The sequence below is a fragment of the Clinocottus analis genome, unplaced genomic scaffold, assembly GCF_023055335.1.
Source record: "Clinocottus analis isolate CAN_PGR_092001 unplaced genomic scaffold, fCliAna1.0.p SCAF_5, whole genome shotgun sequence".
NCBI classification, from domain to species: Eukaryota; Metazoa; Chordata; class Actinopteri; order Perciformes; family Cottidae; genus Clinocottus; species Clinocottus analis.
In genome coordinates this window covers 14848797-14865368 of record NW_027176207.1, presented here as the reverse complement: position 1 = coordinate 14865368, position 16572 = coordinate 14848797, and the positions used below count along the sequence as shown (strand labels likewise).

At 39.8% G+C, this 16572-nt stretch overlaps 1 protein-coding gene across 1 annotated transcript in view; it reads right to left on the bottom strand.

The window, feature by feature from the left end:
* Window positions 1–1028: 1028 nt before the first annotated feature.
* LOC137802106 (glucocorticoid receptor-like) overlaps window positions 1029–16572 on the bottom strand; it is a 57022-nt gene continuing 41478 nt past the window's right edge. The window contains exons 5-10 of the mRNA XM_068599695.1: window positions 15985–16101; window positions 12075–12299; window positions 10620–10764; window positions 7944–8074; window positions 5140–5297; window positions 1029–4752 (exon numbers count right to left, since the gene is read on the bottom strand). Of these exons, the coding sequence (XP_068455796.1) occupies window positions 4600–4752; window positions 5140–5297; window positions 7944–8074; window positions 10620–10764; window positions 12075–12299; window positions 15985–16101 (929 nt within the window). The 3' untranslated portion in view covers window positions 1029–4599. The remainder of the gene's footprint in view (window positions 4753–5139; window positions 5298–7943; window positions 8075–10619; window positions 10765–12074; window positions 12300–15984; window positions 16102–16572) is intronic.

Sequence of the window (16572 nt, the reverse complement as noted above, 5' to 3'; positions counted from 1 at the left end):
ACTAAAGAGAAACCAGTTTTTCTGAATCTCCACTTTCAACCAGTGGTGACAAAAACATCCTCCAAGTTGTTACCAACACATCCAAATCCAATGTCCAAGAACAACACACATAACTTAATTCAACATTTAATCAAATAGGTGAAAATATCGACACTGACTACAGAAGAGGTGTAATACAGAAGTAAAACAAACTATTGTTTTTTTAACAAACATCTTTATATTTTTTGTTTGTTTTTACATTGGATTACAATTACATAACTGAAATACGAACAAAACAGACCAATGAAAGCCATAGCCATATGTACCAGTGAAACATGATCTGCCCTTAATCTTTAAAGATAATATTTGCATGTATTTTATACAAAATAGACTTTATCAACCAGTATGAGGGTAGTGCAATTCCATCAGGCTCTGGTAGATTTACTTTCACGCGAAGGTTCAATCTTTATTTTTTTTCTGTTACATTTTCTATTTTAAAGTGACTGGTAAATCCTCACAGCAATATACATGAGATCCGATGCCTGGACATTTACAAAAGATACCTTTCAAAAAAAAAAAGATGAAGTACAAGAAGTTGGATAATAAGTGCTACTTAAAATGTAACTGCTTGAATACTTCTTTTCGTTTGTTAAATCTTTTTTCTTCTCTTCTGCTTTGGTCACTCTTATATAACTCAAAAACCTTCTCCAGTCTGACCTTCCATCTCTCCCTCTCCTTCGTTTGCTTATAACCTTAAAACATAGTGAGCATTCATATTGACATTCCCATTGACTCGTAGAATTTACATTTACTTCACAAGACAAACATGTTTAACACTTCCTAATGTATTCAACACGTCTACCTTTATCAAACACAAACCAACAAGGAAAAAATATTTACTTTCTTGACTCTCTCAATGTACAAAAAGGATTGGGTAAAATTATTAATATCAAAGTGGATCAAGCTGATTTATTCAAAATCGTAGAGAAAAAAAGAGTTTTTTTTCATTTTTTTTATATTAATTTTTTTCTTCTTTTTTTTCATTTTTTTCATTTTTTTTTACAATAGATCAATCTCCAAAAGCATTGATATTTGTTAAGAGTTAATCTATTTCCTGATCTGAAGTGTATTTCTATGGCTCTCTGTCTCCCTTTCGAAAGGCCTTTGTCATTGAAAGGTAAAAGAGAAAAAAAGTATTGAGATTACGTCCATGTAAAAATATTTTGTAATAATAGACACGGTTTACATTGCACTGGATATGTCGGCGCTGCTATATACACCTATGGCCCTTTAGAATGAGCGTGGATATGGTTACATCTAAACGTTAAAGCTGGTTTTCTGAGGCACCACCACCTGGAAACAACTGTAATACTGTATGCGAAAAGTCACCCAAACAAATAAGACAATCAAATCAAATCTTCCCCAAAAGAATCGACATGGCCGTGAGGGGCGTCCGGCCCGTGTTCTTCACGGTGCTCGAAGCTGAGAGCCTGCACTGTGCATCAGACAACACGACTGTGAGTGGCCATGCTGTGACAGAATGCTTGATAAAACATTATTAATCTGATTGACTAGCTAGTGGCTTGTTATGCGTCCAGAGACCGCTGCGCCATGAGCTGCAAGTAACACACAAATGACCAGTCTCCATGGCAACCTACTACCTGGCCTTTTAACTGCCATTCAGAGTTTTGCACCGTGGAGGAGTACCATTCAGAGGAAACAGCTCTGGAAAGCTGCATGGTCAATATTTTGAGCAGTTGCACTGAGAGAAAACAGAACGACGATGGCGATGGATGGAAGCTAATGTACAACTGCACTGTTCATGTATATTTGCTTTGGTGGTTACATAAGCTGGTGCAAACATGTTTTACGTTACAAATGTACCAAATGCTGACCACCACCTGTTTTGACAGCAGTAGATATTACTGCTTGCTTTGCAAAATTTCAAAAATACAATATGTTGTGCTTCTCCAAAACAAAGCCTCTTGATAACAATCTGCACTTTTAAGCTGGTGTAGGTGTGACACTGAACCGATGTCGTTCTCTGAAATGAGCACCCTCAAGCAGAATTACAATAACCGGGTAACAACTGAATAATCACTCTTTCACATCTCCAGGAAAAGACAAATACAAACTTGACTTAACATTTTGGCACTACTGGAACACATCGAAGTGATGTTGTCACTCATAGCCTGAGCTTTGATTCACAAATTATTTGGACCAAACTGCATCTTCTTCCAAAAATATTTCAACTTTAGAGGTGACATCTTGTGCAAAGGCTCGATAGAATATGGGTGTCTCTATTTTTATATCTCATATACAAAACAAATACATATATATATATATATATGTATCTCATTATATTATCAGCCATTGTTTAGCTTAACAACTTAATAAACCATTTATTGTTCGTGCAAACAATTTGAGATAAAATATATATATTTCATTTAGTGAACACAATGCTTTTGTCACAAGTGATAGAATTGTTGTTTACCTATGATGAGTATGACACGCTGAAGTTAATTATGTCTGTGAAAAAATAAATTAGTCAGTTAATCCACTTGTTAGGGGGTTGATAATTGTCTAACAAATAACCACCAGTAGGGTTACAACATACAGCATGAAATCATTTGTATTTCTATTTGACTGTAATTTTCTTGGGGTCGGAACGGGCAGTCTGACAAGGTAAATCCATAAAACCACATTTTAAAGTAAAGTTGCATAAAATCCTTAACCAAATTAGAACCTCAGTACAATCGCTCCGGCAATGAAAGGACGGTTTTGACTTTGAGCCAGGCCTGCTTGAATCATTATGGCTATTTACCATCACACAGAAGCGTCTGGAGTTGGTTTTAAAGCAAATTTAGTTCTTTAAACCTCACCTGTGTGAGTGCATCTGAATAAAATTGCAAAGATTTTGAAACAAATGAAGTCATTCATTATTCCAAGATCTAAATCAGAATGTTTGAGTCTGTTAGTCTGCCGTTCAATATTACAAACCATCAGATATGCCTTGTATAATTCCAGTGGTGTCCATTTAACACAAGTGTGGTTGCGGCTTGTCACAACCTAGGTAAATATTTGGATGTGTATTCAACATGTGTTGATAGAATCCGGGTTCTGTAACTTTGTGTAACAATGTCGTACTAATTGGAAAAAGAGACACGCGAGAAATGTGTTTTGAAACATTTAAATTGTTATACTCTCCCTGCCTTTTTCTGTGATTCTCAAACTTTCTATGATCTAAAATGTTCGGATCTTAATATTTCATATTACTCCACGCATATTTAAGCTGTACCATAGGCGGCCTTAATTACATACACGTCCGGGGAACAGAACAGAGAGAGCTGCCCAGAATAAAAACACCAAAAAACAACTGCTTGGAAAGAAAACAGAAATTGCCGGCATGAAAAAACAGAAAAAAATGTGTTGTCAAGGTTAGATTAATTACACACACACACAAAAAAAACAAAAAACGGATGGCTATGGAGAGCTTTAAAAGCTAAAAGGCACTGTTTTTCCCTTGTCAGAATCCCTGTGTAAACATTTTATTGAGTGAATGTGTCTGTGAATACTTTGAATGTTTGTGTGTGTGTGTGTGTGTGTGAGTGTGAGTGTGTGTGTGTGTGTGTGTGTGAGTGTGTGTGTGTATGTGTGTGTGTGTGTGTGTGTGAGCTCATCTTTTGCATTTGTCTGCATAAAATAAATGAATATTCCCCAACAGCTGTTGTTTTTCTTCCATTGGTCATGTATATAGATCTGATTCACATCATTTCAGAAATGATAACTGATTCACAGCTGAAAACAGTTTGTCCTCATTGTCCTTGGGTCCAGAAGAAGAAGAAGAAAAAAGATTCTGTTATGTCAGAGTACGTTTAACAATGTTACGTGTTTTTGTTGAACCGTCCTCTGGAAACCACAATAAAGCGAACACTCACTACATTCTCCGCGCAGTTGAGATGGGACGGGCAAACAAGCTGGGCAGGTGAGCACAGGAGCAGCAGGCTTGAGCTTGGAGGGAGTTTCAATAGGCTACTAATCCAGCGAGCTGGACAGTATACGAGGTGTCACGATGAGTGTGGGCGTGGGGAGCTTCTAGAAGTAAGCTCGTCAGTAAAACTGCAAGATAACGCTGGGGGCAGGCAGCCGCCAAAAGAAACAGCATCAGAAACCTGAGGACAGACCCTGGACGGAGGAGGAAAAGGTGAGGGGGATTGGACACTTTCATTTAAAAAAATAGATCCCGCAAAATGCATCCTCTCCACAAGACATTCAGAGCCAACATATTTCCCCTGGAGGATCATTTCTTCTTGGTTAGTCAAGAAAAAGGGCAACAGGCTGGTGGTTTAATGCCCTAGCCTAGTTTGGCCCAACCTGGTACCAGATTGGGAGGCATGAAGAGGTATTGTGCTCCGAGATGAGGCTGAATGGCTGAGGCCTGGGGAGGGCGGGCGTGGCTGATTCCTAAAGGTGGGCCTGGGAGAACAAAGCACTTGCATCCTAGTGATGGGGAGGCAGGCAGGTCAGGCAAAGGCTTAGGGCTTGGGGCAAACGCTTGGGGCCCCGGAGAGGTACATGGGCAGGGCAGGATATAAGGCATCGCTTCACAGTTTAAGGCAGTCATTTCTGATGAAACAGCAGAGGCTTGACGCTCCCGTCTTTGAATTTTGGTATCTGGTTGGTTATGATCTCTGCCAGCATCTCTGGGAATTCCACACTGAGGGTTTTATTCACAAAGGTGTAGAAACAGATCTGGAGAAGTCCCTCGACCATCTGGAGGAGATATGAAGGGAAGCATAGACATACATATTAGTGCGACAAAAAAACAACTTTATTTTTCTTCTAGGATTCACCCTAAAGTAGCCTGGGGATATATACGGTAGGTCTTAACTTCTGCCATTTAAGGCCGTACAAACAATTGGTAGAGAACACTTGGAACAGATTTGCCTGGAACATACAGGGACACACTTAGTGCAATCTATGAGTGTATTCTTCAGGGTTTTACAGTAATTAGCAAGGAACTTAGCTGAACCTGAAGTCATTGATGCAAAAGCTGATATGAAAAGGAAGACGCAAAAGAAACTATTGTACTGATAAAATGCTCTATACGCATTTGCTTTTAGATTTAGAACATGGTGTGTGTGGATGTGTTTCTCTAACCTCCTGCATGGAGTCCAGTAGCTTAGTTAGCTGGTAGAAACGCTGCCAGTTCTGACTAGCGTTCTCCTCTCTCTTGACAATGGCTTTTCCCAGTTCCTTGATGTACGTCATCCTGATCTCGTCAAACACCGCCTGGCTTTTCAGGCCGTCTTTTGGTACTGCGCACGCACACACATCAAAATAACACACACACACACAAACAAACAGACCAAGAGACCAAGAGACACACCAATATAAAAGTTAGCAGGCAATGGCAAGATTGTGACAAGTGGAACCCCAACAAGGAGACGCTGGTTAAAAAGTAGTTCTCAAACTGTGGGGCTCGACCCTCTAGTGGGGCGCGGAGGTATTACAGGTGGGACACGCGATGCAGATTTATTTTTATGTATTTATTTATTTATATATATATAAATATATATTTATTAAGAATCCTTTATTAATCCCACAGTGGGGAAATTATTCTCTGCATTTGACCCATCTTTAGTAATTAAGGAACAATGGGCTCTTCCTTCTCTACGAGCTGCATAAGAACTCCATGAAAACTTTCATATAAAACGTCATTAATAAATAGGTTGCGAAATGCCTGTACTTTCGTGGAAATGTTTAGCTAATCAGTATTAACCGATTCTTGCCGTTTTGCCAAAACAAAAACAGCAAGAGCGGCTTGTTGTTGGGGCATGAACATTTTTCTTCCTCCGAAGTGGGGCGTGACAAAAAAAGGTTTGAGAACCACTGGGTCAAACACACATATATGTATGCACATAGCTCCTAACCAGAGTGCTGGGGGCAGTGGAACATGTGCAAAACTAAAAGGTTACACCAATAGCTACTGTGTAGTGTGTAGGGGGCTGGTTGAGACTCGAAGAGTAGCTTGAAATGTTTGGAGATACACTTAAAACAATAATAATCTTAAACTCTCCGACTTACAATGTATTTGAAAGAACTGAAGTGAATATTTGGACTGTGCTGGTCACTGCTCGAGCAGCTGAAAAACCATAAACAGCTGATACGGCTGGTAAACATACAGACAACCATGTCAACGCATCGCAGACTCCTCAGCCTGGTGCCTGGCATAAAGCAGGCAGCGCCACAGCAACTGGCATCAAGATTATGCAGGGCCGCAGAGGGCAAGTGCAGGTTGAAATACTGTCTGATTTACATAATCAGATAAATGAGAGATACCGCAGTGCAAGTGCTCTTTGGCCTCCTCATTATGCATGTGCAGGTTTGGCCAAAAGAGCAAGAGTGAAAACAGACTGCTTTCCAGCACTCTACTCTGGATTATTCTGGACAAAATAACAACTAAATGTGATATTTGTATTTAATAAGGCTTAGGGTATTTGTAGAAAAGAGCTACTATGACTCATTTGTGTATGCTTTTTTATCATTCTTTTAATTATGTGGCGCAGATGTTAAGATGTGCAGAAGTACGACGTCTGAACCTAATAGGCATGTTTAACTGTACACAAAAACAAAATGACACAAAGGCGACTTTAGTGTTCCTTTACGTGTACGAGCAGTGATTAAAATAGCTTACGCCAGCTGTCCTGACATGATAGTATTTCCGTTCCTGAGGGGAACAATTGGAAATAGCTCTCAGGTACAAAAATGCAAGCTCTGTATGGAAATGTCATGTCCCCCTGCATAACGAGCATGACGCCTCTTAAGTGCATCTTTTCCCCTGCCATTCAGTGAGTGAGGTGGAAAGAAAAACACTCTGCTCTTTAGCGAAGACTTTTTTTTACATAATTGGGAAAAAAACATTTGTAATCCGTTCATCATGCTGTGTATAGCTTTTCTGGACTTTTTAAGGGTGGTAATCACAAAGCTGAACTGGTAGCCCACTGATTTTATAACTGTTTATGCTTTATAAATGATGAATCCATTGTTCATTTATGCTTTACTAACGCTCAATCGTGTGCACTCATTATAAAGTGCTACTCTGCTATTTTACCTCTTCAGTAGGTAAGAAAAGGGAGGGCTGCTTAGCGTTTGACCTCTTTTACACAGCACGCCAAACAGCAAGTTGTATTGTATCTACAGACATATGAAACTGAAAGATTAACTAATTTAACTCTTAGTCTCTCAGACTTTTACTTTTCAGCGACTGAGGCCAAACGGTTACAAAACAAGGCAGCTCATGTTAATGGGGATTAAAGGAAATGTCTCCAGAGAAGTACCTGCTGGACACTTGAAGGTCTTTTCAACTGAAACAGTAACTACAGGAGATGAACAGACTGTACTTTCACAGAAAAACTGTTTTCAGGAAAGCTTGGGAAACTTGGTGGAGCGATAAGGTTCTTACGGAAAGCCCCTGAAGACAAAACTAAAATTATCTTTTGACAAACAGATAGTTAGTTTGTAGCGCAATGAAGTCTTATCATCCACCTTTTTAAAAATAGACTTGCAGGCTCGGCGTGTGTAAATCAAAATCCTTTGATTGTTCAAGAAGAAACACGCTATTGTTTGCTTTGACATTTCCTCGACCAAATAAATGACATGTAATGACAGATTTGATCAATGAGGCACAGAGCATCATCACTCAGATACTCATCCATTCACAGCTTCCTGCCTGCAGTAAAGACTAGAGATACAGAATATGTGTGCAGCGAGCCCACATTCACTCATTCATCCTCATCAATACTGCTAAACCTTTTGCATTTAATATGCGGTTCCTTCAACTCAATAGATTAACCGGCTGTGACAAGGTGAGCCTCCCTGACGTTATCATGAAAAGGCTGCACCAGAGTTAAATATTTGACTATTTTTAAGTCAGGAAAAATAGCAAGTGTGTGTTCTGTTACCTGTGCTGAGCAGCAACAGGACCTTCATGCACAGGTACTCGTCATAGGACACCTGCAGTCTCACGAACTCATTGCAGATCGTAAGCATCTGCTCACACTGGTCGGTCATGAAGGGCAGCTTCATACGCTCTCTGAAAGGAGAGAGACAGAAAGAAAGGGCAAGGGAGAAGGTAGAGGTGAGGGGGAAGTGGAGAGCAGAAAGAAAACAAAGACACATAGATTAGACTTGGAGCTCTTATATTTCACTCGCCCAGTTACTAAATTCTATAAAAACGAGCTCAGCATGGAAGCACTACGACCATGAAGGAAAAGACCAGACTGTGAAATCCGTCCCGATGGATTTTTCACACCTCACTTCCTCCCTCTAAAATAAATCAATACAGCACATTCACCTGATAAATAGCTCTGGTTTGAGAGTCCCCAATTCACTTTGACTAACTGCAGCAGTAATACTGGACGACCTCTTGCCCTTCCTCGTCTATTTCCATCCTCCTCTGATTTAAAGTGACCTTTGAGAGAGACTCTTCTATGAAAGCCTGCCACGGACTACATTCAAGTTCAAAGCAACCTCACAAAATAATGTTAATTTCCCACTAAAATAGTGCATTAATTGGGTTCAATTTCAAATACAATAATTTGCCTTTTCACTTATATCATGGGAATTATTTGACAATATTAAAAGGAACATTGAAATGTAAATTCTAATTTGAAAATAATAAGTTATAAAATAGTTGAATTTAAATTGGCGTTTTTTTAGATGTATGATTTAAATCACAAATTTGAATTAAAATGGAAAAATCAATTTTTATTTTAAGGTACCTTCATGCACGTTCGCTAAAAATGAAATGTCAAATGGTTTTCCATTTCCATTTTCAAATTGTCGAAGACTAACCCTGTTTTACAATATTTAAATGTAAATTGAAAATGTGAAAATAGAAAAGCAGTGGGCCAAATTGCAATTACATTTCAACGCTGTCATGCCCTTTCCCTGAGTACATGTTGGCTCCCGCAGAGTGTATTTACATTTTCAAGTTGCAGCAACCTGCCAGTCATTCCCGGACGGCAACACTACATTGGCGAACCAGCGTTCCTTCATCCAACACAACACAGAACTAGATCGACGTCAGCAGAGTATTCTGCAACGCTTTAGTATTTGCTCTGATCCGCCATGAGCGTTTACGAGGTTAAACGTTATTTAACTGTTTCGCTAAACTGCTATCACTTGCGCCAGCCTTGCAGCTGCCAGTTCGCCCAGGCAGATGAACAATGATATGTCCGGGTGATGAATTGGACATAGAACAGGTTGGTAGAACTTAAAAGTGCAAATGCCCGGTGCTAAAGCATTAAAATGTAAGTGCAATCAGACAAAATGTTTTTTTTTTAATTTTCACAGTGCTGCTGGTACTGTTCACATCTGTATCAAAGCCAACACTTGATGGAAGCTGTAGTTGTCGAATTCCAACAAAATAATATCTTGGTTATATAAGATTATCTCATTAATTTGACCATCCCACACATTGTAGATAGTATATATCTCGTAATATACAATGATCAGCAAAAGCCCAGGGAGGTCTGATGGGGTGTGAATAATATGAAAGACAATGGATCAAATGGGATAATGTCTCACCTCGCCAACTGTTTAACGTCTGACTTTCAATAGCTAGAAACAGACAAGCTAACGGGAGATGAACCTCTGCTTTATCCTGTTTCCTCAAGGGACTACAGAGACCGTGGTGAGCCCAGAGACTTTCAAAGCACAATCAATTTCTGCAGCCAGTGATTCTTTAAGTAATGTGGCTTTGTAATTAACTCACCGCAATTATACCCGAGCTGTCTCTCTGTGGCTTCAAGGTAGCACAAAAGGTTATTTACTCTTTGGTTCAGAATGTAATTCATGAATTCTTACATTCTTATGCCTGTTTGAGGAATGTGTTTTTTCGTGTGCAACACAAAACCTTTTATTTCTTATACTTCCACTACTGATCATCTTATGATATCACTCCTGCGACACAAACCTGTATTTTCCTTTGCTTTTGGGATTGATTATTTGTATGCAGCTGGTACACTTGCAGCTAGATCATATATTGATAATACCGAGGAATGTAAAATGAGAATTAAATGAGCTGGAAGTTCTGAACACAGACTCACCTAACCTCACTAATCGTAACTCGATGAACGGATGAGTTTACTACTTTTTGTCCCTTAAAGAAATACAATATTTTTGTATTCATTTTGACGAGATTAAAGTCGACTGGAAGCAGCGGGAACAACTGCTAGCCGGCTTCGTCGAAGGTCAACAAAATAATGAGATGCAACATCTTAATCGGTGACCTTTGAAACTCTAATCAGAGCCGGTCTACATTTCCTTTCTGCTTCCAATTTATATGATAAGCTAGCTAAATAAGCCTTCAGATCCCTTGTACAGTGCGTCTCATATTCCTACTATTGGAGCTGTGCTTCCTATAATATGCATAATGTGTGAACACAGAAACTGCCAAATTACTAATATACTGCGGGTGCTGCGCCGAGAGCCAATGACCCGACTTCAATTCATGCCGAGCTGAATCATGAACCGATAGATGGGCGAGTGAGGAAGCCAAGTGATGAAGCCAGATTGACACCCTGAAATGAGCAAAACTGTCTGACAAAATATCTACAGCTGGCCGCAGTACGCACTTGTTGATGACGAGATCGGGGGCGAAGCAGAGCATGCTACCGTTACACTGCTCATATGACCTCCAACCAAGACTGAAGGACATGAGGAACAGCCAGGAGCACTGCAGTAATGTCATCTGGTCATCCAGGTGCAGGTTGCGGAAACCTAGGAAAGTCAGATGAACTGGGTTAGAATGATACAACAATACAGTACAATGATACTACTGATGCAACACATTGTTGGTCAACAATAATTATATTATGCTGCATTGGTTTTGTTAAAATCTTTTTTTTTCAGGTTGGAAAAAGATGATTTATTTATGTGCTGTCGTATTTTGCTGCCAATTTAATTATTCACCTGTTCTGTCTGTGTTATTAGAAAGCAGAGCGTGTATTGGTTATAAATACATACAGAAACATTGAAGAAAATGAAAAGTAATCGCTCAATTTAGCATAAAAACACATTTACAAAGTCAGCTCTCCCACAGCCAATTAGGACGAGTGAGTTAAACTGACGATGCGCACACAGCTTGATGAGGGACGAATCTGGCTCAAACCTTTTAGTCACACACAGAGAGAGATCACAGCAAAAGAAAAGACATCTGATGTTAAATAATTGGTGTGACCAATACCAACAATTGCAAGTGAGGAGAGAACGTCTCCAAGCAAATACTTGGAGCGATCATCAAGTCATGTCATGATCAGAACATTTTAGTGTTACAATACATTTTTGTGTTCGTGTAAATGAAACTTGGCAGCATTCCAACTCATAAAAAAGAAATAAATATGTACATATTTTATTTTTTTCCTCTTAAATGCAGTAATCTGATTTGCTTTGCGATTAAAAGGAATTACACATGTTTCTTAGATGGTTGCTGATAATCTGTTCTTTGGCTCCACTGCCACGAGGAATCATGCGGAAAAAAACCTGATGCCCTTTTATCTTAAAGCTCCTACGAGGAACTTTCATGTTATGTGGATTTTGATGGTGCAAAGACTGGCGGGTGAGTTAAAGGGAAGAAGTAAAGAAAGAGAGCGTTTCATTTCTCACGGTCAGAAACATCAGTGAAATAGACATAGCGGAGGTTAATTTTAAACAGGACATTATATTATTTACAGTATTCCTCATGTTAACTTGCAGCTACTCGTGTTCTTGAGTTTCAGTTGAGCAATGATAACAATGACAAGGAAATGCTTGATTTTCCGGAGGGCAAAAGTAAAAGCTATTATGCACTAAATGTCTCGCAATAGAAAGGCAAACCCTGCATTTGATCTAAAAGTGATACAATTCCCTCTACCAGCTGCATGTATTAAAAGTAACAAATGACTTCATTTTCCATCAGTGACTTGGCCCACTTCACCACACATTAGTCTCACTAACAAGCTGGAAATACTCCCAGTGACACACTTTGCTCGAGCAGCGATATTCATCTAAATCAAAGCAAAAGCGACACACGTCGAGGAGCTTTTCATTACCTGGCAGTGACTTTGCCCACTTGACTGCAGAGATGACCTGCTGCCCCCCCAGCCTGTTGAGAGTGGTCATGAGCCGCGAAGAGGTGTCGGGCAGAGTGCTGTCATAGCCCGAGTAGATGACCTCCGGCTCGATGGCCTTGAGCACAGACAACATTATGAGCACGGGTTGGGGCATGGGCCTGGGGATGACTGGAACAGGCATTTTCAGCTTCTTGTTTTTCCTCGCTGGGGGGACACGGCGAGAAAGAGGAGACAAAAAAAAAATGGAAGGAAAGGTGAAAAAGGGAACTAGCGAGAAGTGAGTCATTATAACACAATTCAGGCATTAAAGAGATGTGCCTGTGTGATTGCAGATTTGACAACCAACAGCATCTGAACAATAGTGGCCACACAGAAGAATACGTTAAAAACCAAAGCAGCATAAAATAGTAATAAAAAAAATAAAAAAAGTCTCCGAATGCCCCGTTTCGTCTGTTACAGAATAAAATATTAGCAGCAAATCATTACATTGTAAAAACTGTTAAAATTGCAGTCGTCGCTATTCATTTTCCTGTAAATCAACTAACGAATGAATTATTCAAACAATACTTTCGGCTCTTGACATCACCGAAAAAATAAATAATGAAATAACTGGCTTAGTCGCAGACACTGTGAAATGCAAATGTTATTTTACGTGAGAACGCACCATTTTGTCTAAAAATCACGAAACAACACCGAACATCAGTGAAAAGTAGACAAAAGACAGAAACACAGGTGTGGCCATTTCAACTGCCAGACCAGCAAGCGTGCAGCTGATGTACCACGCGAGGCTGGCTGGTCCACACACTTTCCTTTGATCAGTCTCCAGACTTGTGCTGTGGTTTATGTGTTGCTGTATTATTCCGCACGACATGTAGATTAGGGGGCTACTTGTGTTTTCTTCTAATAGCTAAATTGACTAAATGAAAGGGCCCCAGAGCTACTGGTGTTTCAGATTATTAGAGCAGTAAGTCTACATTGTAGACTACGTGCGCGTCGTTTCGACATTTTCTCCCACTAAATGTGCAAAACATGTCAGGGGTTGAGAGGGTACCACGAAAAACATGTTTTTTTTTCCTGCGTCTCCACCTTCATTTAATTTCCTCTCCTGGCGTTTCTATGGCAACTGAAAGCCTTTCTGGTGGGAATCTGTCTGCTGATGCGTTGACGTCCATCAAATCCCTCTCCCTGTCTTTCTGTATCTCTCTATATGGAGCTACTTCCACCTACGTCTGACAATCAATGCACTGTGCAGGTAATCGCACTCAACACCGACAGCAAATGTATGCTCCGAGGAAAGGGAACAGCGGAAATAACCCAAAACACAAGTTCCAAGCACTGAATGAAGTTGCTGTGCTTCACCTGTTGCTTTTCATGCAAATTCTTGAATCTTGACTTGCTTAATTGCAGCTCTGTGTCCTTAACGTCACCCGATGAGCCAAGACTCTGGCCCGTGGATGATGCATCGATCAATGTGTGTGTGAGGAGGCGGCACTCTCATACTGCCTTGCCTGCATACCAGCACACGTGCACAGCACATTCACAGACAATGGTGCGCACACACACACACACACACACACACAGTGTGAGTGACTAACACTGGTTGATCCACACTACAGCCTTTCTAACTTATATTTGGAGCAAAATGTCAATAACATGAACATAAGATTCAAGACTTCAGGGATTTTTGAGGTCCTCTGAAGAAATTTTTCAATTTCAGGGTTTGCTGCTGTCGCACTGTGGAATATCTGTTCTCACATTCAGGGCTTCCCTTGAGAAGAAACCATTTCCACAGAGTTGTAGCGGTATTGGCGTTGCACAAGACTACAGGCCATTTCTTCACTTTTAATATCTTTTATTTTGACTCTCAAATTCATATATGTCCAAAACCTCAAAATCAAAAAGTTTGCAGGTGCTTTATTTTCATCTCTGTCACCATCTTGAAAAACAAAGCACTGGCTTTTAACTAAATATAATAATCACAGATCTAATTATTTCAACAAAAGAGGGGAGAAAAACTATGAATTGTTAAAAACCGAGACAAAAAGAGAGACCTTTTTAGATAACACAACAAATACGTTATGATAATTAAGAGAGTTAAATAAAAGAGACGGTATGTTTCAGTGATGTATGCAGTGTGTCTTTATGTTGAGACTGTCACGTCACCATACCAGCATACTACTTAAACTTACTTTAGAAAAATCTATAAAAGAAATCTTTTTTTTTATAGATTTTCCTTTTTTTTTGAGCGCACTTTGGAAAAAAGAAAATAGAGCTTTCAGGAAAAATCGTAAAACAACATTTTAACATCACAGAGCAGATTTGACTCAACACAATTAGACAAATCTCACTCACTGCGACGTCTGAGAACAGACGGTGTATTTAAAGTCAATATTGTGACAGTAATTTCAATTTTATATGATAGAAAACTAGTGCTTGATTAACGCTCGATATATTGACTTTAGTTCCATCATAGTTGGAAAGCCACAATAACAGATACCTAAAATTCACTTGAATTGATGACATGGCGCTTCATAAAAATAGTTATGGAGAGTATAAGAATGAAGTACACCTCAGCGTACTTTACACATGTTAAGCTACAAGAGTAATTCCTAACAATTTTCTCTGACAACCATTTCCCAGATGTGGTGACATGACACATTCAAACTAATGTGACTTGCCCATTTCCCATTAACTTGGGCGATGGTGGTTAAAGTAGAAACCAGACATACTGGAAGCCCTGTGGAGCGAGTGGGGCGAATGCGTCACACGGACAATGAAAGACACTTAATTAATGGGGAATGTCAACTAGCTGCCACTTAAAGACACAGGAAAAAACGTTAATTAAAGTTATAATGCTGTGCCTTAAACTTGCATTATCTCTACTGCCATTAGGGGGCGACTCGCCTGGTCGCAAAAAACAGTCAGATTGTATAAAACTCTATGAGAAAATGACCCTACTTCTCACCTGATTTCAGTAAACATTCTAAACATAAGTTTATGGTTTCAATCACTCATGTCAAGTCCTCTTCAATACAGCTTAATGTTCATGTCGGGAATTATGGTCCTGTTTAGAGTAAAATAAACAATAACGCAGGGTATGCTTTAGGACGTGGCTAATGTGTGATTGACATATTGCACTACCGGAGCCGTATACGTCGCTCTACGTCACTCCTCTGACAGTCCATATGGCCACCTCCGTTCTTGGGTTGCAAAATATCAAGATATCTGGCGACAACTAAAATCCAAGATGGCGACGGCCAAAATGCCGAACTGGAGGCTTCATAACCACAGTTCGCAAACCAATGGGTGGCGTCACAATGTCGACGTCATCCTCTTGTACAGTTTATGACTGTGCTGTATATTCAGTGTACCTAAAACGCTTGCATAGCATACAACTGCTCATGTTGTTTGCCACTGTTCAGGGTCAATTATGAATTATCAATTATTACTATTAATAAACACACAAAGGTTAAGACAAGTAATCTAAAATGCATACATTTTTTTTGTTGACCGCAATTTGTCGGTGCATACATGCACTTATCAAATCAGATAAGGCGCCATTCCTGGGGGATTGACCCATCACAAAAATCACACACTTGACAGCTTGTGGATCATAGAAGTTAGAAAAGCAGTATCATAGTACGAGGAGTGAATTTATAAGTTGGTTTGGCAAAAACTTCGGTAAGGGTCTAATTATTCATTTCTCACGCGGGTGTGGGTGGAGATAGCCCTGTATTTTCTAACTCATGCCCCTTTTTGAGCAATCCAATAAACTCTACAGAATTTAATCAAATCCTTTTTGTAACTATATCTTACACAAATCATCATGCGTCACCCAAGTGTTTTATTGAAGCCTGGAGGGATTCAAAGAGGGGGTCAGACTGTTTACCTTCCAAGTTCATTCCGGCTTTAAGACATTTTCTGAAGCGGCAGGCTGGACAGTTCTTCCTCCGGATCTTATCAATGATGCAGTCATTTCTCCCTGCACACAGGTAGTTGTGCTGACCTGTAAAGAGGAGAGGGAAGGTGAAAAGGGAGACATATTAGCTCGCTAAGAAGGTTTGAGAAGGATTAGCCTGGCCTGCATGTATTATTACCACACTAACCACCTGTTGATTCTACAGTAAGCCTGACAAGCCTGTGGCATTCCTCTGGTGTTGACGGCTTTACTTTATCAAGTCTGCACTTGAAACACAAGGCACAAGCCATGAATATGTACAGAGCTCTTTCCCAACAATCACACATAGTCCACATTCATATTGAGACCTACGTACGAGAGTCTAAATGGTGCACATTTGCTTGCAGACCATAAAACCTTTCCCCTTCTCATAGTTACTCTGTATGCTGCCGTGCAGGATTAGAATGCAGAAATATAAACAGTGATTAGATCTGTTTGATTTGAAAAGAGGCAGCAATAAGTATATGACCAGAAGGAAGAAAAAATAGACTCCATCAAACATTTTTAGATGAAATGTCA